The following is a 26,651-nucleotide window of genomic DNA, read 5'->3' as shown; positions in this document are numbered from 1 at the left end:
GGGCATGTGGATAGCGCAAGAGCCTCCGTTACTCCTGCAATCACTTCGACCCTAGCCGCCACATCGCCAGGTCTAAAGAAGGTGTGAATCCATTTTCTTAATCATTTAAGTTTTCATGTCTGCAGGTGGCCAAAAATCCAGTCCTTGTAGTACGGCCTGTAGGTGGAATCAGGCCGAAGATAATTCCATCTCCGAGATACACTTGGAGCTCCGTTAGCCAGCATTATGAATAGTACTTATGTATTTGTTTCCGCCCTGGATGTGGAAAGTAGATGTTCTGTTCCGGACGTGGGGATTATCTACCTCAGAGTAGAATAAACTATAAGTCGAATAAACAGGGAAATACAAATCAGTCCCTGCTAATATGGGCAAGGATTTATTAGCAAGGGCTTTGAAATATATATAGCAGTAAACAAGGACTTTAAAAATGTTATAAAAATGTTCACTGATATAGGTTTACAATATTCACTATAATAGGTTTCACCTGGTATATTGGTAAACCGAGCAAATAGCGCATAAGCGAAGTGAACTTCAGAGTCTACGACGCCGAAAACAGCGGTTAAGGGTTGCAGGAAGCAATACATACGAAGATATTGCGCAGCGATACGTAGCTGCACGACGCTTACTGAATTATGAAATCAAGCAGTCTAAGAAAAATAAATGGAGAGAACTCTGCGGAGAGCTCGATTCAGATCCGTGGGGGCGGGCTTATCAGATCGCTATGAAGCGATTTGGTAGGCGGCTTCCCGTCCTCACGGAGGAGACAGCGAAACGCTAACTGATTAGATTGTTTCCTTGTGAAGATAACGGTGCTACAGAATACATCGAGTGCGAAAGAAAGCGCTACACGCAAGATGAGGTGACGGCGGCCTACCTCAAACTGAAGGACATAAAACGTCCGGGCTCGGACGGCATACTAGCCGCAGTGGTAAAAGGGCTAGTCAAGGAAATTCCGTTGGAGATGATGGGCATCGCCAATCACGGACTTGGGAACAGGACTTTCCCAGAGTCCTGGAAGAACTCAATAGTGGTTTTTCTTCCTAAGCAAGGCGGAGATGAAGCGAACCCGGATTATCGGCCCTTGTGCCTGTTAAATAACTTAGGTAAGGCCGTTGAAAGGATGCTTGCGCTTCGCGTGATGGACGAGCTTAATGCGGGCGCAGCAGGCATCCATGCAAACCAGTTTGGATTCTGGCCGGGACACTCCATAATACAGGCAATACGAAAGGTAATGGACTAGGCTGCTCTAGAGAGATAGGGCTCCTGGCGCACAAGAAGAATGCCAATGCTAATTCTGTTGGACGTAATAATGCATTTAGTTCAATAACATGGGACTCGATTATGGCTGCGCTGACTGCGAAAGGGATGAATGCTTGCTTACCTCAGGAGACAAATTTCTGAGTACCGTTCAGCGGCAGGTCTGAGGCTGAGCTGGAAGAAAGGGGAAACACGGCTTTAAATGCGATCGGGGATTGGATGCGAGGACAAGGACTGGAGCCATCCCCACAGAAATGTGCATACATTACACTAACGGGTAAAAAAACGGTGGGTAGAATAAACCTATGCTAGGCGGACAGTTACTACAAAAGAGAGACATGATAAAGTAACGGTGGGGGTTGGTAGAGATCGACAAATCACGTAAGTTTAATCAACACATAGTAGACAGTTGTACAAGGGCTGAAAAAACCTTGAAATCACTGAATGCAGACGAGAACTGGAAGCCCTTCGACACGTATGCTATGAAGGTGTTACGCGCTAAGGACGCTGAAGGGAGACGCCGTGGACTTTAGCGTGGGGAAGGGCGTGAAGGGAGTGAAATCACGGACGGGGCTGTGCAGCCCCGTCCGTGAGGACCAGTATGCTTAGGTGTGCCGGTTCCGATGAGCGGATGGGAACTCTGGAGCTAGTGTAGGTCAGGGGTAAAATTGAGACCGAGACCCAGCCGTCGTGCGGGGCCCGGGAACGACATGGCTGGGCCCGGTCACCTCGTGCGGCGGTTAGAGGCAGGCAATTGTTAAGACCGAGACCCGGTCTCTGGGTGGGGGAGGAGATCGGTTCTGGTTATCCCTTCCCGGGGAATAGAGCCAGGCAAAACAAAGATCAAGAAATGACCGGGGGAGCCAAACTGCCGTACTGGATTTACTGCCGGTGCGTGGGGAGGCTCCCTTAGAGTAAAAGGACACTTCCCTGGGCTGAGCTTTACTTAATTGTATGTCTGGCCCAGGGGAAGAGGGTGAAAAAAAAGCTGAACAGTACTGTTAACAGCAGACATTTAATGTATAGATTTTTTAGCATTGAAGAAATCCCATAATGAATTTTTTTAAAAAATTCTTTTTACTAATATAAGTAAAACTATAATAATTTACCTCCTCTATGAATCATGAGACCTTGCCGTTGGTGAGGGGGCTTGAGTGCTCAGGGATACAGAGTAGCTGGACCGAAGGTGCAACCATATCGGAGAGGTATCTGTTGAGAGCCAGACTAAGGAATGATTCCTGAAAGAGGGCAGCAGCTCTTTCAGTAGTTATTAGGGGCGTGAGTCAGGACGACTTAAACGGCCGTATCAACATCACTCAGTCCTCTGAGTACTGCGCAGCTGAAAGCAATGGAAAACTACAGCTGCTTTTTTTCCAAGAAAATGTGGCTCTCTGCATTTTCACATATTAATAATGGAGGCGCGTTCCTTGGTAAAATATTCCGGAGGTAAAATAGTCCCCCGTTCGGATCTCCGGGTGGGGACTACTAAGGAAGGGGTCACCAGAAAATTAAAAAATAACATTCTACGAGTCGGAGCGTGGAATGTTAGAAGCTTGAAAAAGGTTGGTAGGCTAGAAAATTTAAAAAGGGAAATGGGTAGGACAAATGTGGATATAGTAGGAATTAGTGAGGTTCGGTGGGAAGAGGAAGGCGACTTTTGGTCAGGTGATTTTAGAGTAATTAACTCAGCGTCAAATAATGGGCAGGCAGGAGTAGGTTTCGTGATGAACAAGAAGATAGGGAGGAAAGTGGAGTATTTCAAAACGCATAGCGATAGAATCATTGTAATAAGGATAAAATCAAAACCTAAACCGACAACGATTGTTAACGTCTATATGCCTACAAGCGCCCATGATGATGATGAGGTAGAGTGTGTATACGAAGAGATTGATGAAGCAATTAAACACGTAAAAGGAGATGAAAATTTAATAATAGTTGGAGATTGGAATGCAAGCATTGGAAAAGGCAAGGAAGGAAATATAGTGGGTGAATACGGGCTGGGCAAAAGGAATGAAAGAGGGGACCGACTTATACAATTTTGCACGAAGTATAATTTAGTAATTGCCAACACCCAATTTAAAAATCATAATAGAAGAATATACACTTGGAAAAAGCCAGGCGATACTGGAAGGTATCAGATAGATTATATCATGGTTAAGCAAAGATTTAGAAATCAACTCGTTGACTGCAAAACTTACCCTGGAGCAGACATTGATAGCGACCATAATTTGGTGATCAGTAGCTCAAACCCCAATGTAGATTGGGGTTTAAAAACCTGAAGAAAAGGTGTCAGATGAATCGGTGGAATTTAGAGAAGCTTGAGGAAGAGGAGGTAAAGAAGATTTTTGAGGAGGACATCGCAAGAGGTCTGAGTAAAAAAGATAAGGTAGAAAATGTAGAAGAAGAATGGGAGAATGTTAAAAAGGAAATTCTTAAATCAGCAGAAGCAAACTTAGGCGGAATAAAGAGAACTGGTAGAAAACCTTGGGTTTCAGACGATATATTGCAGCTGATGGATGAACGTAGAAAATATAAGAATGCTAGTGATGAAGAAAGTAAAAGGAACTATCGGCAATTAAGAAATGCTATAAACAGGAAGTGCAAACTGGTGAAAGAAAAGTGGATTAAAGAAAAATGTTCAGAAGTGGAAAGAGAAATGAACATTGGTAAAATAGTCGGAGCATACAGGAAAGTTAAGGAAAATTTTGGGGTACATAAATTAAAATGTAATGATGTGTTAAACAAAGATGGTACACCAATATATAATACGAAAGGTAAAGTCGATAGTTGGGTGGAATATATTGAAGAGTTATACGGAGGAAATGAATTAGAAAATGGTGTTATAGAGGAAGAAGAGGAAGTTGAGGAGGATGAAATGGGAGAAACAATACTGAGATCTGAATTTAAGAGAGTATTAAAAGATTTAAATGGCAGAAAGGCTCCTGGAATAGACGGAATACCTGTAGAATTACTGCGCAGTGCAGGTGAGGAAGCGATTGATAGATTATACAAACTGGTGTGTAATATTTATGAAAATGGGGAATTTCCATCAGACTTCAAAAAAAGTGTTATAGTTATGATACCAAAGAAAGCAGGGGCAGATAAATGTGAAGAATACAGAACAATTAGTTTAACTAGTCATGCATCAAAAATCTTAACTAGAATTTTATACAGAAGAATTGAGAGGAGAGTGGAAGAAGAGTTAGGAGAAGACCAATTTGGTTTCAGGAAAAATATAGGGACAAGGGAAGCAATTTTAGGCCTCAGATTAATAGTAGAAGGAAGATTAAAGAAAAATAAACCAACATACTTGGCGTTTATAGACCTAGAAAAGGCTTTCGATAACGTAGACTGGAATAAAATGTTCAGCATTTTAAAAAAATTAGGGTTCAAATACAGAGATAGAAGAACAATTGCTAACATGTACAGGAACCAAACAGCAACAATAACAATTGAAGAACATAAGAAAGAAGCCCTAATAAGAAAGGGAGTCCGACAAGGATGTTCCCTATCTCCGTTACTTTTTAATCTTTACATGGAACTAGCAGTTAATGATGTTAAAGAACAATTTAGATTCGGAGTAACAGTACAAGGTGAAAAGATAAAGATGCTACGATTTGCTGATGATATAGTAATTCTAGCCGAGAGTAAAAAGGATTTAGAAGAAATAATGAACGGCATAGATGAAGTCCTACGCAAGAACTATCACATGAAAATAAACAAGAACAAAACAAAAGTAATGAAATGTAGTAGAAATAACAAAGATGGACCGCTGAATGTGAAAATAGGAGGAGAAAAGATTATGGAGGTAGAAGAATTTTGTTATTTAGGAAGTAAAATTACTAAAGATGGACGAAGCAGGAGCGATATAAAATGCCGAATAGCACAAGCTAAACGAGCCTTCAGTAAGAAATATAATTTGTTTACATCAAAAATTAATTTAAATGTCAGGAAAAGATTTTTGAAAGTGTATGTTTGGAGTGTCGCTTTATATGGAAGTGAAACTTGGACAATCGGAGTATCTGAGAAGAAAAGATTAGAAGCTTTTGAAATGTGGTGCTATAGGAGAATGTTAAAAATCAGATGGGTGGATAAAGTGACAAATGAAGAGGTATTGCGGCAAATAGATGAAGAAAGAAGCATTTGGAAAAATATAGTTAAAAGAAGAGACAGACTTATAGGCCACATACTAAGGCATCCTGGAATAGTCGCTTTAATATTGGAAGGACAGGTAGAAGGGCCACGTTGGCAGGCCAACGTTTGGAGTATGTAAAACAAATTTTTGGGGATGTAGGATGTAGAGGGTATACTGAAATGAAACGACTAGCACTAGATAGGGAATCTTGGAGAGCTGCATCAAACCAGTCAAATGACTGAAGACAAAAAAAAAAAAAAAATAATAATAATTTAATTAAAAATAGAGTATTGATAAAATATAAATAATAACAGTGTAAATAAATTGTGTCATAAAGAAGGATATTACTATATAGTAATAAATAAATTAATAATTCAATCAATTATTCATTTTTTTAATGAATATTGCAAGTTAACCTAAAGTCTTACCTGAACAGTTTTTGGAAGTTGAGTGTGCAGAGATATCTAGATAAATAGGTCTGCACGTTTCTAACCAATTCTGTGAAGAATCAACTTGTTTTTTATGTTTTTCACAAGGTTTAGCTATGCTAAACACATATTCATCTTTGCCTTTTATTATTTTGCACTGTGGAGTTACTCCTGTGGCTGATTCAGTACGAGACATACAAACCTGGATGTCACCATGGTCCCAGTTCACCATCTGAAATATGAACAGTAAGATTTTTCATAATACAAAATAAGTATTATAATGTGACTTAATGTTGAAGTAGTCATATAATATAAAGCATGGAAAAAGAACTTCCACAGATAGGATCCATTTTTTTTACATGGTCCTTCAATATAATTAGAACTTTTATAGTGGAATAAATGCTTAAAAAAGAAATTAATTTAAAACATATTACAACTATACATATTTTCTTACGTTTTTTTTTTTTAACCAAGATAAATCAAACTTTTACCTAGAAGCTTTACTGACCAATTAAAATTTACAGCACTCTTATTATGTCTAATGAGAAAATAATGGATGAAACAAAGTTTTTCTAATAAAAAAGAAATACAAATCCTAGATGACAAGCATTATTACTAGTTTTTTTTATTCAAATATTAAACAGTCTTTTTTCTTTTACACAATTATTACCTTATCCCATTTCTTTTTAAATTTGATTTTCAAAAGCTAACTTAAACTTAACCAATATCAAAACTTTTGTGTTAGTGATTACATTTAATTCATTTTATCTATATATTAGCAAGTAACTGTAAATTGTTCTGAAAATCATACTAATGAAAAGGAAAAACATTGATTGTACACTTTTATGTATTTTATGGTAGTTATAATTTATTCAAAAATTTTCCATTGTTTCCCAATGTTTTCTATGGAAAAGTCATTGCGGTCTTAGCTACTATGACATCCCAGTGAAGACAGATAAGGTTTCCTTACTTTGAAATGGATTTTCACCTACATCATTGGTTATTGTTGAAATAATAGAGTTTTGTATTATATTCAATAAAGCTGATTTCATAAACTTATTTTAATAAATTAACAGTGTAGACTGAGATTCAATCTATGAGACTGTTATCTCATACAATATATTCATACAAAAATCCTTTTATGTTTGTATGAAAGAATCTGAGAATTAGAATGAAGATTGGTTCTCATAATATCCTCATCAGTTTACAGCCATTTTTAAAGAATTTAAAGAGAAAAAACAAATCTGCTCAAGTACATATGTATTCTTGGTGTTTTAATAAATTTAAAGAATTAAGCTTAGCAATAAATATAAAGGTCTAAATTGCTCAGAATTGTTCCTGCAAGATTAAATGAGTTGTTGTGTGAGGTACTTTTAGAAATCAACATTTCAGTTAATTCAACAAAATTTTTACTAGAAATATAATTAATTTTAACAGAGAATTTTCTTTTTTTGAATTGAATTCAGCTATATTTATAATCATCTTTACTTTATTCTGTAAGAATATTATCATACTTATTATCTTATACAAAGTCTAAAATGTAAATGAGGAAGGTACATTTTACGTATTTATCATGTTAAACATTTTTTCCACTGTAAATTATTATTCACTCTATGCCATGCCATGGTATGGGATAGAGGTTTTAATAGTAAATGACAAAGCACTATATGCAGATAATTTTTATGTGTAATTTATAATTTTAACTGCTGTTGATGAAGTACTGACTTCAAAAGCGCTACATATCGTAATGTGCTACTTTTTAATATACTGTATTTGATGGTTTTGATCTTATAATTCTATTATAGATTAAATTTTATAATACACACACACACATATATATATATATATATATATATATATATATATATATATATGTGTGTGTGTGTGTGTGTGTGTGTGTGTGTGTGTAAGTTTGGGTTAAATCTTGTTTGGGTGAGGTACTGGTGACATTTAAAAGTTGAAGGCTAATGACTTGATGATTATCCGTATGATTTTTAAAAGATGCTTGGTCATTCAACAAACAACAATACAACGTGTATACTTTATCTACTGTTACGTTTCTTTACTTTATGATTTATTTTTAACCATTCACTTAAGATATTGTTTTCTAGAAAATTATATAGTAAACTCATCATCATAAAACAGCTGATTTTGAAGACAAAGTTCTCAGGTTCAAATCCTAATAAAGGTAGTTACTTTTATACGGATTTGAATACTAGTTCGTGGATACTGATGTTCTTTGGTTTCAATTAACCACACGTCTCAGGAGTAGTCGACCTGAGTTCGTTCAAGACTACAAATTTAATGGTATAGTTACATTACACTGATAAGTCGCTAATGACTTTAATTATTGATGCGACTCTAAATAAAAATATTAAAAAAAAAGGACTGCTATAGCAGTCAATATGATTCCATATTTTACTGGCCAGATAGATACGGTAGCATCATTGTAATGCTGTATTTTTGTACTTTCAACGTATTCTTGTATTCTTGAATTTTTGTACTGTATCAGTGCTAGTACAACATGTGAAACAACTGGATGCGCTTTTAATTTAAGGTTGGGAGCCCTTTTTCTCTTCTCTCGCCATTCCTGAGTGTTGTACTCCTCGTCGAGTGTTGTACTGCTTTGTTTGTACTGTTAGTCCTATATTCTTTATATTGTAATTACTGTGTTCACAATCGATTGGCTTTGTGTAGTTTTGTGAGTAATAAAGTACTTGTAAATAACGATCCCGTTTATATTTATTTCATGAAAGAGTTGACCGTATTTTACAAGAGGGTAGTGACAATGATGAACTCTGTGATAAGATAATGAGTGGGAATGTAAATAGTATTTCTAGTAATTTAAACAGATGTCCTGATAGTCTGCCAAATATTGATGGTGTAAATAAGACTGAGGTAAACATGACAACTATGAACATTTTTTCGATCATGATTATAGTAACAACAATGAAACAGTTAGTTATGATATCATTAATAATTCAAAACTAAATGTTTCTAACACTTCAGACGGTTAGACAATCAATTAGAATTAGATGTTCCCAATATATCATATACTAAAATTACCGATTGATAATTAAATGTTCCAAATACTTCAAACAGTGATAATGATTTACAATTAAATGTTTTCAGTATATCAAACAGCAACACCGTGGTTTAGAATTGGATGTGGCAGCTGCTTCAAACTGTGAGTCAAATACATCTAAGTTTTCTGTAAATAATTGAGTTGAGGAGTCTGATGAAGAAAATGCTTAAGAAACAAATAGCTGACTAGATGATAGATGACGACCCTGATTTTGTTCAGATGACTCACATTCGTCTTCAGAAACAAACATAGTGAAGATGTAATTAACCCTGTCTCACTTTCTTCTCAAGATGAATCCTCTCCTTCACAAGTAAGTAATACGGCAAATTCAGATGATGTTGATGTGTGGGTAAACTCGCTAGCTCCAATTCCTGATTTTGTGTTTGATGAATCTGCTGTTGGTATAAGAATGCCAATGATAATAATGCAGATCCTTTTGATGTGTTTAGAAAATTATAGGATAATGATCTTATGAATGTTATTTTGGAATCTGTTAATAGTTATGTCAATATGGTAAAAATAATTGTATGACCACATACAAAGAACAAATGAATAGGAAGTACTTTTAAAGCTGTAACATTTGAAGAACTTAAACAAATTTTTAGGCCTTTGTTTGCTCAGTGGTCAAGTGAAATTGGCGACCTTACGGAAAATGTTTTAAAATAACCCACTATATTATCACCCCGTTTTTGTAGTTACTATGTCTGGCAGACGTTTTTAGCAGATTGTTAGATGTTTCAGTTGTTTTTGTTTTCCTGATTGATACAAGTGACAGATGGTAACAGTGAATATATTATTACAAAAAAGATTATTAAAAAGTTCCAAGAGGTTTCCTGGCCAGTCCTTATCTTTGGATGAAAGTTTACTGCTTTTTTGAGGCCGACTTGTAACGCGTCAATATTTGAAAGGCAAAATGGGGCAAGATATGGAATTACGTTTTATGAGCTCTGCACACTAAACGTATTGTTTTGAATTTATAAATATATAAACGTAAATCTAATAATAACCAAGAAAGGGGAAAATTGACGATATTGTTTTAAGGTTGATGGAACCATATCTACGAAAGGGTCATCATATTTATGTTGTCAATTATTACAACAGTACTGGCCTTTCTCAAAAAAAATTATTACGGGAAAAAATGCATTGAACAGGAACGTTACGAAAAGACCGACGGGGAAATCCACCAGGAGTGATAAAACATAATATTAAAAAGTGATCATATATGGTTGAGGAAAGACAATATTTACATTTCTAAATGGAAAGATAAGCGAGAGGTCTTATGTATTACAACTGGACACCATCCTGAGATGACTGAAGCAGAAAATCATTAGGGCAAAAAACGAATTAAACCAGCAGAAATAGTTTCTTACAATCAAAACATGTCTGGGATTGAGGGATTGATCGACGTGATCAAATGACATCGTATTATTTGCGTCCAAGTAAAACCGTAAAATAGAATAAAAAAGTAATGTTTTTTATTTGGTTGATGTTACAATTTATAATGAGCACCTCTTATTTAAGAAAAAAATGAATTTAAAACTGCCTTTTATTGACTGCCGAGACATGATTATTTTAAATTTAATTATCTACCAGAAGATGTAACACATGGTAAACAGTTATTAAGCAACTTAAACCAAGACCTAAGAATAATAATTCAACAACATTACTTTCTGCTGAAGGTGACAAAGTAGAGTTTCAAGAAGATATTCCAACCCCTGAAGGTTGGTAACGTAAAACGGCTTACCGTCTTTAGTGTCGGAAATGCGCTCAAAACGAAACGAAAAACAGACACGATATAGATATATCGAGATTGAAGTGTACAGTACTTCTGTTGTCATACCATTATGTGCGGGTAAGTGTTTTGAAGAATGGGATAAAAATCTTAACAAATTTAAAAATACAAGTTTACTATTTTTGAGTGGTTTTATTGGTAATATTTATATGAATTTCAATACGTGTCTATAAAAGAACTAAAGTGATAGTGAATTATTAAGATTTTATGAACTTATCTAAATATTGGGATTTTAGTTAATTTAACCTTTTCAGATCATGTAGCCTTGGAACTGGTTATGTACGGCGTCAGTTTTAAAAAGCTGTTACAAAATCATTTTATATGGCATCTAAGTCGGTTATTTTTTTTTTATATTCAAAAAGGAATCAGTTTTATTACACAATTTGAACGACGTTTATACGATGTAAAATGTTTTATTTATACTAGAAAGAATATGACCATTTTTTTCTCAGAAATGTGCTTGTGTGTGTGTGTGTGTGTGTGTGTGTGTCTTGTGTATTATAATTGCTATGAGGATTACGGATTTATTTATTATTTACAAAAATAGCTTATCTTACTAGCGATGTATTGAAACACATAATAAATTATGATATACGGCACACAAAAAAAAGGAATTTGTGGTCATAAACACGTCACTTTTACTTGAGGTCTATAAATAGCTTTTCTGACAATTGATATCGGTAAACATGTAACACATATCGATTCGTAATGAATAACAGTATACAGTAAAAATGGGTTTTTGTCAATCTGAATAGCCTTTTGAGTGGTGGGAATTTTTATAAAACGTAGTTTTCTGAATCTACTTTCACTTATATTAACATATGTTCCTAATCTGTGATTTATGACGCGGGTTTTTCATCATATTTTGCCCAATTTTCAACCGATTTGCTTGAAAGTATTGTTTTTAAAATCAGCAAACTATGTTTCATAAACACAAAGCAAAAAAAAAAAAAAAATTCGCTAATAAAAACCGCGATAGAAATGCGCAAAAAAATTCTGCAATTAAATTATCGTAATTTTTTTACTATTTCAATTTTTGTTGTTACAGGCATAAAAAATATCCAATCGTAACGTTTTTTTTTTGTCAGAATCTGTTAAATCTCTTTAATGAACTGTAATTTTTTGAAATTTTTTTTCACAAGAGGGTAGCATAAGACTATGAAGGGAGGCAATCAGATACCAACATATTTTCGCGGAGCACTAATCAACCGCGGATCATGTGATGGGAAAAGGTTAACTGCATAAAACTTACATAGATAATGATTTATTAATAATGATTTTATTATAATTCTTAGTTAAGTAAGTGAGAGAAATATTCAAATCCATTCCTTGAGAAATAGTTTGTTTTAATTTGTAATTTCTAAGTCAATTTTTACTGTATTTCATAATTGCTGATTACTATTTCATTTATGTTCTTTTAAAATATTAAAAAATGTTCTTTTTGTTAATTATTTATAAAATATATTTTAATTATCATTAAAATATTTTTTTAAAATAATTAACAAAAAGCAAAATCACTGCATACTTTTGTAATAAATATAACTCATTCATAAAAAGTAACTAGAAATGCAGCATGCGACTGCTATAGCAGTCCTGATCTATAAGAGAAAAAACTAACAAAACGGGTCAGGTATGCTATAGCAGTCCTATGTTTTAAGTATGTTTTCTAATCCTTTTATTATCATAAATGAAGAAAAAAGTTTTATATTGATCAGTAGAGTATTTTTGGAAATATCCAACTGCTGCTGGGGGAGATCTCTTACATCACGATTGCTATAAAAAACGTGTCAAACTGTCCGCGAACGTCTTAATAATAAATGGATTTCATTCAAATTAATTGTAATTTTTAATTTTTATAAATGAAAAACACTTCCTAACGAGATACTAGCTCCATTTCACCTTGGTGATACTCATTCATTTTTGAATTGGCACTTATAATCTGTAGCTCTGTAACAGCTATTCAAATCGGAAATTTCTAATAATATTTTACTGACATTAATTTAAGTCATACAGAATGTTGTAAAACGTTTCTCAAGAAAATAACAGAATTCTCACTTTAATTTGAAGACCAGATGAACCACACAGATAGTCTGGGTGAATTCTATATTTAACAGGCTGTCCTGGTGTAATGTATTCTTCATATTTTGATTCTGATGAACCTTTTGCGCCTTTACAAAAAGGAGCAACTAAACTTCTTGTTCCTAAAAAGAAAATACAGAAATTACTTTTATCCGTACAGAACAAATATAATAATAGAAGATTATTATATTAATTATTATATTATATATGAAAACTTATCAATCTTTAGTTGATGAAACCCAAAGGAATATAGATAAAAAACTTGGCTTGCTTCTTTTTTGTCAAAATATTTGCACATACCAGATTGAAGTGTACAGTACTTCTGTTGTTTGAAATCGTTGTGATATTTATATGACAGAAGGTGTACAGGAGAAATTTATGATTTCTTTTTGTTTTTGTTTAATGTAACAGAAATAACATAACGGCACTTAAGTATATGTTATTTATTAAGCTGTTCTGAATTTAATACGTTGGAAGATTTAACTTTTAATCTGAAAGGCTCTAAGCTCAAATCCCACTCAGGCTTGGCATTTTTAATATGCTAAAAAATAATTCTTGCCATTAATGTCCGCAATTTAGTCAGATTCCTGTTGTTCAGGGCGGCTCGCGTATAGGCACTGTAGACTTGCAGCATCCCCTATTTCCACTTGTTATTATCGATAAAATTTAATATAATGAGTTCTTTTTTCTTTTATTCTTTACATTTTCCTTTTTTCTTTATACTTATACAATGTATAATCCTTAAGCTTAATGCTAATAGCTATTTCCCAGTTTATGAAAAAAGATACAAAAATCTTTGTATGGAACTGTGCGCATCACAGTTCCAGAGCTGTGGTGTTTGGCTGTTGTGCGCATGCACACATAGGAAGCTGGACGCGAGACTGTGAGGAAGAGAGAGCACTGTCACTCCCGCAGTGCCGACCCCAGAGTGCTGGAGGAATTTAGTTTTTTTTTACTCCGCGTGTGTGTGTGTGTGTGGAACATTCCTTATACGTTCCCTTTTCTAGTATAGTCGATGAAAGGAATATGAAAGTGGTTTTGTGGTTTTTTCAGTAGTGATCAGAAGATGGTGGAAAGCAAGGCCTCTTTGATTCAAGTCTGTCCAAAAACACGCTGGAAGGGCGAAAGAGAAGGTAATAAGTAAAAACTAGTTACGTATTTGTTTATGTGTACATAGAAATTTAAATTAAGAATCACTGGACTAGTGTTTTTAAGCGGACATTTTATTAAGTTATTATCCAATAATACTAGAAATCTGTATTGACATTTTATTATTTATTCGGTTTTAAGCACATTGTGTTTAAAAACCGCGTAACATATTCTTGAGTGTGATAAAGTGTAGAATTAGATTATTATCCTGCTTCCAGCTATTCTATTTGATTCATTTTTTTTGGTTCTTTTATTTTACAGAAAACTTTAACCTCGGCCTTCAAAAAGCCCAGAAAAAAATTTTCTGGAGCAACATTCCCACTTATTTTAGCTACGAGCCCCCATTGCTGTTGTTTCTAGAATAATAAAGAATACTGTTGATCATTTTAAGTTGTTTTATTTTGTTATGCTCTACCTTTCTTGGCTGTTGAACATGATCTACTAGTAAACAATGAAAAATAATTTAAGTGTTCTCTCTTTAACTCTTAATAAATTGTACGTCAGAGAAATATAAACTTACTGCTACGCTTTTTATTAATTACTTGACACAAAGCACCCAATTAAAAAAAAAAAGGTTGTAATAAATATTGTGCATTGGAAAATATAACTATTTTCAAGAAGTTCGTTAGAACTTCTCCGGTAAGAATACTGGACGGCACGATGAAGTCAAAAATCTATGTTTACAGTTCTAAACATGACCTAGCCTAAAGGTGAGACGAAAATGGGGGAAAAATTCAAAAATAAGCATGAAAACATTATATTTCAATTCAATTATATTTAAAATAAAGAATACTTTCTTTATTTTCCAAAAGCCTACGACAGTATTCATAGACCATCAGTGCTGAAAATACTAAGAAACGTAGGATTACACCCGAAACTAGTAAAAATGATAGAACTAATGTTAACTGACGCATACTCCAAAATAAAATTCAGAGGAGAAATATCAGAACCATTCCTAATCAAAACAGGTTTAAGACAAGATGGACTATCCCCACTGCTCTTCAACTGCGCCCTAGAATAAGTAATGAGAAAGTGGTACAAAAAAGACCCACCACACGTAACAATTGAAACAAGGAAAACGTAAACCGTATCAAAGTAAACTGCGTAGATGACCTAGCGTTTCTCGCCAATAACGTCGCAGAAGCTAGAATCCAAGTAACTTCATTGGAAGAATTAGCAGGAAAAATAGGCCTAAGAATATCATATGAAAAGACTAAAATAATGGCCATAAATCCCCTAGTATTGAACCACGTAATCATAAACGGACATAAAGCCGAGCTAGTTGAACGGTTTAAATATTTAGGAGACACTATCACACATGACCTCAAAGAAAAAATAAACTGGAAAGAAAGATCACAAAAGCTCAATTATGCATAAAATACCGCCAAAACAACATATAATAAGAGATGCATTTCAGTAAATACCAAACTCAGACATTACAGAACTGTAATCAGACATGTATCATATGGAAGCGAAACAATCTTCAAACTAAACTCCAACATTTCCTACTCAGCAAAGATGCAAAGAATAGAACGAAGAATTCTAAGAATATGCATAAATAAAAGACGACTTACTGATGGGGGAGAATGGAGACTCATACCAAACCAAGAGTTACATAAAGATGTAGAACCAGCTCTAGACTTCTTTAAAGAGAAAACAATCTCCTTCTTTGGACACATAATAAGAACAGTATCGAACAGGCTCGTCAGGAAACTGGTCGATAAATACTGAAAAATGTCAATACTGAAAAATGTCAATACTGAAAAACACCGACCTGGGTAAACGAAATTAAACAAGATATGCAAGAACTAGAAATCACAATAGAAGATTTACGAAACGAAACTGACAATATAAAAATACTAAAAGAAGCAAACTCCAGATTTAAAATTAAAGAAAAGAAAACAACAACAAGGGTTTGTTCAGAAGAACTCAAAAAATCAAGATCTGACAGAATGAAGAAGTATTGGGAAGCAATCAAGAAAAAAAAGAAAAAGAAAAGACGAACCAGAGTTAACTAAAGTGGTCCACTGTGACCTCAAAATCCTCAAAAAAAGAATACTTCCAAAAAATACTTCGAATTATTTAGACAACGGTTTTTTCTTACATTTGATGAATCGCGGGACTCGAAAATGTCCCTTTTCTTCCAAAAGATGGGTTTACGAATCACGCCGCTAGGTAGCAGTACTTAACGGCGCCTTTGAATTTATAAATGATCTCGTTCAAAAACTTGATAATGTACTTGAAATAATAAAATTTAAAAGAAAATATACTACAGCTTGTTTTAATAGTAAATGAAAGTACTGAAGATGAAACAATTTTTTTAATTCCGATCACTTCATTAAAAAAAAATAAAAGTATTAATTTACAAGAGATTATAGCTGCAAATAAAATACAAAAAAACATGAACAGTAGGAAAATGTTGCAAATGTGGCAACAAAGATTTGTTACATAAAACAGAAATAAATTCGATTGGTAGAACTTTTATTCTAAAATTAGAACTATTTGATGGAGAAATAAAAAAAAGTTCATTTAATAATAATATAAAAAGTGTGTCCACGGATACGATAAAAATCGAGGGTTACACTTACAAAGTAATAAGTGCAATATTATATCACGGATCTTCGATTCGTGAAGGTTATTATTCTAGTTTTATTAAAAAAGGTAAAATATGGTGTGAAGTGAATGGTATAAGTATCAACAAAAAAAAAATTCGCCGAGAAATTCAAAAGATGTATATTTGTTCTAGAAAGGCGATAAATTTTAATAATAAATCCATAAGATAACAATCAGTAATTCATAAAAAAAAAATAAAAGAATAAACTAACAAAACGCAGTGGTATCAAAAAAATTACAATGAAATTATAAACTGTTCGGTAAGAGTTCGCAGATGTCAATTTCTTGCCCACTGAGCTGCTCTAGTGGTTAACTCGTCATTGCAAATCAGCTGATATAGTTTTCGAAGTCGAGAGTTCTAAGGTTCAAATCCTAGTAAAGTCAGTTACTTTTATACGGATTTGAATACTAGATCGTGGATACCGGTGTTCTTTGATGGTTGGGTTTCAATTAACCACACATCTCAGGAACGTCGACCTGAGACTGTACAAGATTACACTTCATTTACATTCATACATATCATCTGAAGTAATATTTTACTGTGGTTCCGGAGGCTAAACAGAAAAAGAAAAAAAGATATCAATTTCTTGTCTGCCTCCGTGGCGCGAGTGGTAGCGTCTCGGTCTTTCATCTGGGGGTCCCGCTTTCAAATCCCGGTCTGACATGGCATTTTCACACGCTACAAGTCATTCATCTCATCCTCTGAATCAATACCTAACGGTAATCACGAAGGTTAAAAAAAAAGAATTATATAATTTCTTCCGCTCAAAAAACAGAAATCTCTGTAATATAAATAAAACTGTTTTTAACAAAATGATACTAATATAAAAAATCGTAAAACACACTTCTATTATCAAAATTTGTTATTAATTTAGAATTTTGTTTAAAAAAACATATTAAATTTACGTAGTAGGGAGTAGATATTCAGTAATATATAATAAACAATGTTTAAGTGTCACACATAATAATTAAAAAGTAGAAAAATTTGTTACAAAACTCTTAACGACCGAATTTCATTTATATCATATAAATGAAATCAAGCCGGTAAAAGTTTTGTAACAAATTTTTCTATTTTGTGCTTATTATATGGAACGATTAAACATTATTTATTTACTATTTTTATATATCTATTGTCAATTACATTTATTTAACATGTATTTTTTTTTTAAACAAAATTCTAAATTAATAACAGATTTTGATAATAGAAATGTAGTGTCTACCTTTTTTGATATCAATATCCTTTTGTTAAAAACAGTTTTATTTGTATTACTAAAATTTTTGTTGTTTGAGCGGAAGAAATTATATCTGTGAGACTCTTACTGTACAGTTTACAATTTCATTGTAATTTTTTTGGATACCTGAATATTAACTTACTAAAATACAATATTTTTATGTGAACACAATTTTTATAAAGACAATTAAGAATACTGTTTTAGAACAATGCTAACATTTATGATAAATGAATTTAAAATTTCAAAAATTATAACCATTGTGTGCGATTTATTGTATTTCATATTAGAACAAAAGCTTTTACACTTTTTTTTGGATCAATTGACTCATCTTGTTTACTTGCGGTTTTTAGTCTCTCTGATACTTACTTTTCTTCAATTCTAAAATATTATTTAATAATTTGTATCAGAAACTCAAAAAATGATAACATATTTAAAGGTGTGTTTTCTCTTCTTCCAGCATTATAGTTATAGCATAGTTGATCATTAAAGTTAATCCTTTCTTTTGTACAATTATAAAATGTAACTACTTCAGGTTTCTTTTTACCTTAAGTTTCTAAATTTACTTTTCACTGTAAATGTGGGTTGATGAATCCCCTTGACCTATTTGACAAGTGAAATGAAATGTGTGATAAAACTGTCACTTCTTTGGTGAAGCTAAACACCAAGCTATTAACTCTTAAAAGATAATTAAGTTTCCTAATTGTATTAGAATGATTTAACTTAGCGGTTTGTCACTGAAAGAGCTAATAGTATACTTGTATATTAGCTGTCAACAGTAATGTTTCTGGCAATTCCTTTCCTTTTTATTAAATAAAAAGGAACCCATTACTTATAAACTATGTAAAACTGAACTTATTATATTTTTACACAGTTATATTTAAAACTTTGCTTAATTTTTGAGTAAGTAAAACCAATTATTTTATGTCAGTAAATAACTTTTTTTTTTAAGATTTGTATTCCTGTATATAATTACAGTAATACTTTATATTTAAACTACATACACTAACTGGTCTTTTGTAACCATGGATCTGTTTCACCATAACTTGCAGTAATAGATATAACATATATATACTAGTGAAATCAGTGACCTAAAAAATCTCATACAATTCTGCTTTTGCTTCTGGTAAAAGTCTGCTTCTAATTTGACATCAGATATCTTAGAATGTATTCTTGTGACTTTCTTCAATGTCATTGACACAACTGTTTTGCACTGGTTTAGCTGGATAAGGTTACTAGTAGTTTTAATACAAAGCTGTGCAGTAAGGGTATGGTCAACAGATGTGTGGTCTTTTGTATGCATTTTGAAGTATGCTGATTGTTCAGTTAAATACTGCCCCTATTCACAAATAATACAACATTTTCCTGCACTTGAACATGATGAAACATACAAAAAAATAAAACACTAATGTATTAAATAAAGACAATTTAAGCCTAGAATATTTTTTAACTCAAAGCCATCAGCAAAAAACATAATACAAAACAACAGCTCTAATGTCACTGATAAAGATCTCAAGATTCTCTGAGTTATATTAGTTAAAAAAATGGTTATTTAAAATAAATAAGAATCTTTTGTCTTCAAAAAATTAATAGTTTCTATAATCTTCAATGTTGGCTGTCATAACTAAGCACTGAAAAATATGCTGTTTTAATTGTTAAATAGCAGATTAACTCAGAGAAACATAAACAAAAAGAAATTCATTTACCGAAAGAAAGAGGATCCTGCAGCTGAGATATAAAAGCTTGTACATTATTGACATTGTCAATAATAACAATTTTATCATCCTGAGAACCAGGTAGGGCTGTTAGTTGAACAAATCTGGGGCTATTCACCCTTGATGTAACATAAATGAACTTCATGTCTGTAAACATTAAAAACATACACTAATTTTAAAACCAGTATTGTAGAATTAATATATAATTTTAAATATAAAAAAAAACTAATTGATTAGAAATGTGAAACAAATCACAAAATGATTGATAAATCCCAAAAGTAGATTAAGAAATAAATTCTGTTCCATAGTTTCATTAATGTTTCAACTACTGATTATAACTAATGATAATTTATCAAATTTTCATCCAATCACCCATTTCTCATAAATATTTATTTCTGTAAATATTTTCAGGAAATTATTTTTATAAGTTCTTCTTCATAGCTTAAAACAATAATTATTCTGCATGAACTAGAAGAATTCATAATACTTCTAGTTCATGTAGAATTCATGAAGAATAAACATTTTAACATTTAAATTTATTTAAAAAAAAGGACCATATTGAACATTATAAATTTATAAAATCACATAACATTATACTAAATGAACATAAACATTTAAAATGCAAAACATTTTTTACTACATTCTATGTCTACCTAATTCAAAAAACTGCCTGCTCATACCAGGAAGAAAACAACAGCATCAGCCACTGAAAATGGTAAATTATAAAAATATATTGTATATGTAATTTAATCAAGCATCTTGTTTTATTTTAAATGATTTTGAGTGTGTTTTTTCTTTAGTTTTATTCTTTTGGTCTGGTACTTTATTTATTTTTTAAAACTTTTTTTGCAATTATTTACAAAAAAAAAATACTTTTTATAAAAGTACTATGCATACATATTTGCTAGCTTATGTATATGTGTTAAGTTTGTCCAGGATTCATTTCAATCAGATGACGCTGTGAAGCAGTTATTCATGTTTCTGTCTCTATTACAGATAGCTTATAAACATAAAAGAACTGATTCAGACAAACATAGAAAAAATTTACTTTAGTACAGTTTTTCCATATGATTTTCAATTCTTAATAATCCAATAACTATGATGGCATTTTCAATATTGTAGTACAGCAATTAAAAGGTAAGTGGCAATTATCCATTATAGCAGTGACTTCTGTAGTAGGTTATACAATAGATTGATTCAAGTCATCAATCACTTGACTGGTTCAAATAATTCTCCTTTTCTTTCTGTTTTGTGTTGATGTTTTACTGTTGACATATTTAGTACATTCTATGCTCTCAATTATATATTTTAATCGCTTTGCCTTCCTCTACAGTTTTTCTATTTTATGTAACTCTCATTATTAAATTAAATAAGTCTGGATGCCTTAATATATAATATTGCCAATCAACAATCCATTTTGAAGATTTTGTCTCTTGTTTTACTCCTCTTCTTTTCAACTTTAGTCATATTCATTTCGTATTTTATCAACATAACTAATATTCAGCTTCCACCACCTGCTGCAGGACATTTCAAAGGCCTCTATTTTTTTCCTAAATACAAGATAATTTTATGATTGTGGAAGGATCTTTTTAAAAAAATGTAAATATAATGAAGGGTGTTCATAAAAATGTATGATGATATCATAACTTATATATTTTTCAATATCTTCATTACAATGTACTTAAAAAAGATTTTTTCCTACTATTAAAAATTTCCAATAAATTAGTATTATCACCAAAACATTTTGTTTATTGCAAAACAACTATATTATAAAAATATATAAGAATTATAACCATTATATTATGATAGTACAGTAACAAAACTTCCTCTATTCATTTTTCCAAAACTCATAGCCTAGTTCTTTTTCTAGAATTATTTAATTTCAAATTAAAGATGTTTTTATAATATCTAAAGGAACTCAAATCTATGTTATGGTGGTGGTGTTGACATAAAAGAGATCTCTGTAGAACAATTATTTCAGGAACAAAATATTTTTGTTCTTCCTTAAACTTTTGTGTTAAATATGTTTAGTGAATACTTAAAATGTACTCCTTTTTTCTCTTATATGTGAGTATGTGTTTAAGCTTGTGCATCAAACACATATGCACACATGTAATGGATTATTTCCTAGATAAATGTTTTAAATAAATTTATCTAAAATATTACTCAAAATTACAGCATACCAGGATTAAGTGACTTTATTGATGACACAAGACTCTTTGCTTTATTATGGTCACTATCTGTGATTGTGCTACTGTATCCTATCACTAGAGCAATGTGACTCTGACTGTTGTAATTTTGCAATAATTTATTTACTTCTATAGAATTTTCTACAGTTGTTTTTAAAGTTATCAAAGACTGTGGTAGGTTTAAGTCATGAGGTTCTAAAACAAAACAAAAGAAACACATGAAAAATTTAGTGATAACATGTATTACAATAAAAGAACGTAGTGTAAAATATTATATTATGGGCAGTTGGAACCATTAGAAACTGCTGATCAACTCCCACCACAACCCAACTGCTAGATATAAAATAAAATAATAAATAACAGCTGAGTAAAATGACGTTATATCTTACTTATTTATTTAGTAGATACTATTCTTATTATCAATTATTTTGCTACACAATATTTTCATTAAAATTTTACACTACTGTATGGAAATAAAACTCTTCCAAAAATACAGAAAATTAGATTTTATGTGCTATATCAACCATTGACCAATGTAAATTATTTCAAGCTGTACACAGGTTTTGCTATTTTTTAAGAAATAAGCAGCCCTCTTAAACATTATCAGCAACATATATTTATAGTAATGAATATTTATTATGATATAACAGTTAATTATGTATCCAAGTGTGCTGTAATTATTATAAATAACAGCATTCTACCAGCACATTAAAATAACAAGCTGTTACAAACTTACCAGAAATAAGATTTTCAAATCCATTGATTCAACATCAGTTATAAAATATTACATCAGTTGTTGCGTTACTATTGTTATAAGTAAAACTGATAATCAACTGAACAGTGGTTACAGTTAAACTAGCTTAAAACAGTATGCTTATTTAAATAGTTCATCATGCTCAAAATTTACCCTGCTTAGGTATTTCCTATGTTATTTTAAGTGTCTGATTAATTTTTGTTAAAATTAAGCAATGATGTATACTATGATGTAACAGTTATGTATATTGCTACTATATTTTAAATTATAAATAGTTTTAGTTTAAGGAGGGTGAAGTTAATGTGTATAGAAATTAAACATCTAGGATATGTTATTTGTTAAAGAGTAATAATATTATTATAGTGGCAGTAATAATGTCTACATCTGAGTGAGCATTATATTGCTTAAAATGTTATGCTCTTTATTGTTATTGATTAATTTTCTGGTGTCAGACATTAATGGAATTTTTAAAATGTATTTTAGCTAAGATCATAGTTAACTTAATAACTCACACATAAATAAAAAGGTGTTGCTGCGGTATATGATGATTCCATGAATTGTAACTCCATCTGTCCACAACCATTGTTTTAGACTACAATACTCAATCTTATTACACACAGTATATTTTATTTCCAATATTACTGTAGATTCATAAGAAGCAGGTATTATAACAACAATAAGTTATAAATAAGTTGTTACTTTGACATTCATTTGATTATTTAGGAATTCAAAATGTACCATGTTTTAATAGACTACAGTGTGGCTTCTTTAAAGACATTTGATTTAAATTATTCAGATTCCAGAAAAGCATTTGTAATTTTTTTATACAAAAAATGTTCATTTAGATCACTGAACTAAACTGCTTCTAAACTGTTCTTTATTTAATAAATAATTTTATCTACCTAAATCAACAATTGATGATTACATCTACTTATTAATGTTTTTAAGTAAAATTTTAATGATGAACAACTATGAAATGTAAGATTTCCTAAGATGAATGTTTCTTAGAATTTCATTCCTAACCTTGACTGGGTCCTACAATTTTAGGATCTATAGTGTTGGCTAACCCAAACAAATACATTAATTATAAAAACTATAAGCTTTTAAGATCTACTGTAGCTGACTACAGAATGTATGAGTATTATTGCACTGGAAATAGTATGCTGTTTGATTATTGCTGTTATATTAATTATATTATTGGAATTCTTTTTTACTAGAAATTACTTAAAATTTACTACAGTTAATTTATCATTACACTTAATCACCATCTGATTTATTTTTACTTATCCTTGTTCAGTTATATTAGTGTTACAAAAATTGTCTATTTTTAAAGACAATATACATTTACAGAGTGGTCCAAAAGTTGCAGTACAGTCTATTATTTCAGAAGTTGTAAAGAAAATGAAACATTGGGTACACCAATGTAAATTAGGTTTGGGTTATGCCCTTTGGGGCATAATACAACAATGGCCGCTATTTTGAATCGCTGCCCATTTATTTCAATGGGAAGGGGGTTATGTGACATATCAAAACAAATTGAAATTTTACCATAAATTCATTTCTGCAATCAGATTTCACATAACTGTTATGATGTAGGAGTAATTGGCATCCAAAAATTTGAAAATCTAATTCTTTTGCTGGTGACATATAATGGATTTGACGAAGGAAGAGCGAATTAAGGTGATCTTGATGTCTGGTTAACCAGCAGTCGAGTTGTTGCAGCAGATTTCGATGGGCGCCAACCAGAGAGACCACCAATTTTGCATAACACTGTTGAATGTCTCATATCCAAATTCTAGGAAACTGGAAATGTCTCCGACAGGCGATGTAATGGTCATCCCAAATCTTCTGCTGATGAGATAACCTCAATGATGGTCTTATCTGCCTTTGCGAGGGGCCCACTATGCAGTACTTGATGTCTTGCAAATGAAATTGGTGTTAGTTGTTCCTCCATTCTGTGTATTCTTCATAACAACAAATGGCACCCATTTAAAATACAAATGCTGCAAAAACTTTCTGAGGATAAACCAGACAGATGTTTCAAGTTCTATATGTGGGTATTACGTCAATATCAGAACAACCCTACATTCCCACAGAGTATCCTATTTAGTGATGAAGTAATGTTTTATGTCAGTGATAAGGTGAACTGGCAGAATCACCGTTATTGGTGTGATGAAAATCCCCACTGAATTGACCCATCCAATGTTGTTGGAGATGCTGAAATTATGGTATGGTATGGGATATGGGGTACCAGTGTGGTTGGACCAAAATTCATCGATGGAACCCTTAATTCTGAGTGGTACTTGGACATGCTGAGAGACACTGTCTTTCCTTCTCTTTTAAATGAAGATGAACATTCCCTTCATTTTTTTCAAAAGATGGTGCTCTGCCACACTTTGAGCTAAATGTTCGTCAATGGCTCAATGTCCATTTGCCAGGATAATGGATTGGTCAACATGGCCCAATGGAATGGCCATCAAGATCCCCTGACCTCACACCTATGGACTTTTATTTGTGAGGGCATTTGAAGCAACTTGTTTACACTGAGAAGAATCATGATGTTCACCATCTGCAACAAAGAATTAAGCAGTGCTACACGAAAATTGCACCAAAAGTGCTTCTCTGAGTGTCTGCTGACTGCATTCAACAAAATGGTCAACATATTGAACACATGTAGCCCTCCAGTGTCAATTTTGGATGCCAATAACTCCTACACCATTAACAGTTATGTGAAATCTGATTGCAGAAATAAATTCCTTGTAAAATTTCAATCTGTTTTGACACGTCACATGACCCCCTCTCCATATTAATAAATGAACACAGATTCAAAATGGCAGCCATTGTTGTGTTATGGCCCAAAGGTGGGCCCTCATACCTAATTTACGTTGGTGTATCCAAATGTTTCATTTTCTTTACAACTTCTGAAATAACAGGCTGCACTGTGACTTTTGGACCACTCTGTAGTATGTACCACAAGATAGGCTTACCATATGTCCAGGATTAGCCCGGACAGTCCTGGTTTTTTACTGCTGTCCGGGGTTGAAAAAATGTACGGGGTTTGAGAATTTTATGACTGGTGAGGATCTTTTTTAATTTTAGACCTATATGCTCCACATCTCATTTTTAAACATTCTTTTACGACCGAGCATCTCTCAGCAAGAGAGATGCTCGGAGCAAGAGCTCCGATGTCGATTTTGACAGAAGCATGGCTACCGCTCTCGCCAAAATTTTTACTTACTCATTTGGCAACACAACAGGGACAATGTGTTTATATTGTTTTCATGTGTGATGTAACTCGTCTACACGTTTTAGATCATTTTATCTCCATTCATTTTTTGTAACATCGTTTAGCAATGGGCAAAAGAAAATGTGTGTTTAATGTTAACCTGTAACAGGAATACAAATTTTTGAAATTGTGTAATAACAGTAACAATGAATGTGTTTATTACACTTATGTACTGGAGAATTTTCTGTTGCACATAAAGGAGAGGGTGATAATGAAGACCACATGAAAATAACTAAACATAGAAGTGATATTAATGCTATGGTTTCAGCCAATATAAGAGATTTTTTTAAAGCCAAAGATGGGAATAACAATAACAATGGTTTGGAGTGTGCTGCTAAAGAAGATACATTTTCATACCACATTGCTAGACATCAACTCGGTTTCAAAACATCAGACTGCACATCTAAACTGGTTAAAAAGTTATATGATACAAAATTTTCATCTGCTAGAACCAAAACTGAGGCAATTATTGTTAACATTATTTTGCCATTTATATTTGATAATGTGTTACTTTCCTGGGAAATCATTAATTATGTAACAGTAATGATGGATAGGTCAAACAGAAGTGAAGTAATATTTGTTCCAATTGTTTTAAGATATTTAAGTCTGGAGGAGGGAATTCAAGTTTCAGTTTTAAATTTCGATGAAGTGTCAGATGAAACTACTCAAATTTTGACTCAGTATTTTTTGCAGTGAGTGAAAAAATACAAACTTGAACAACAGTTTGTTTGTTATACTACTGATAACACTAACAGTAATTTTGGTGATGTGAAGAGAATGGGGAATGAAAATGTGTTCAGAAAAGTTCAAAGTGATCTAGACCGAGACCTATTATAGAAATTGGTTGTTCAGCTCATATTGTACACAATTCACTACAAACAGCATGTGATTCTCTATCCTTGGACATAGAAGTTATTTTTATAAAAATGTATAAATGTTT

At 32.3% G+C, this 26,651-nt stretch overlaps 1 protein-coding gene across 1 annotated transcript in view; it reads right to left on the bottom strand.

Annotated features, from left to right (window-relative positions):
* LOC142330740 (uncharacterized) overlaps positions 1–26,651 on the bottom strand; it is a 92,038-nt gene that overhangs the window by 8,050 nt on the left and 57,337 nt on the right. Inside the window, exons 11-14 of the mRNA XM_075376190.1 lie at positions 21,666–21,866; positions 19,474–19,629; positions 12,753–12,898; positions 5,821–6,052 (exon numbers count right to left, since the gene is read on the bottom strand). Coding sequence (XP_075232305.1) covers positions 5,821–6,052; positions 12,753–12,898; positions 19,474–19,629; positions 21,666–21,866 — 735 coding nt within the window. The remainder of the gene's footprint in view (positions 1–5,820; positions 6,053–12,752; positions 12,899–19,473; positions 19,630–21,665; positions 21,867–26,651) is intronic.

The sequence above is a fragment of the Lycorma delicatula genome, chromosome 1 (assembly GCF_047948215.1).
Source record: "Lycorma delicatula isolate Av1 chromosome 1, ASM4794821v1, whole genome shotgun sequence".
Taxonomy (NCBI): Eukaryota; Metazoa; Arthropoda; class Insecta; order Hemiptera; family Fulgoridae; genus Lycorma; species Lycorma delicatula.
Note: the sequence above shows the minus strand (reverse complement) of the source record. Positions and strands in the feature narration are given on the sequence as shown.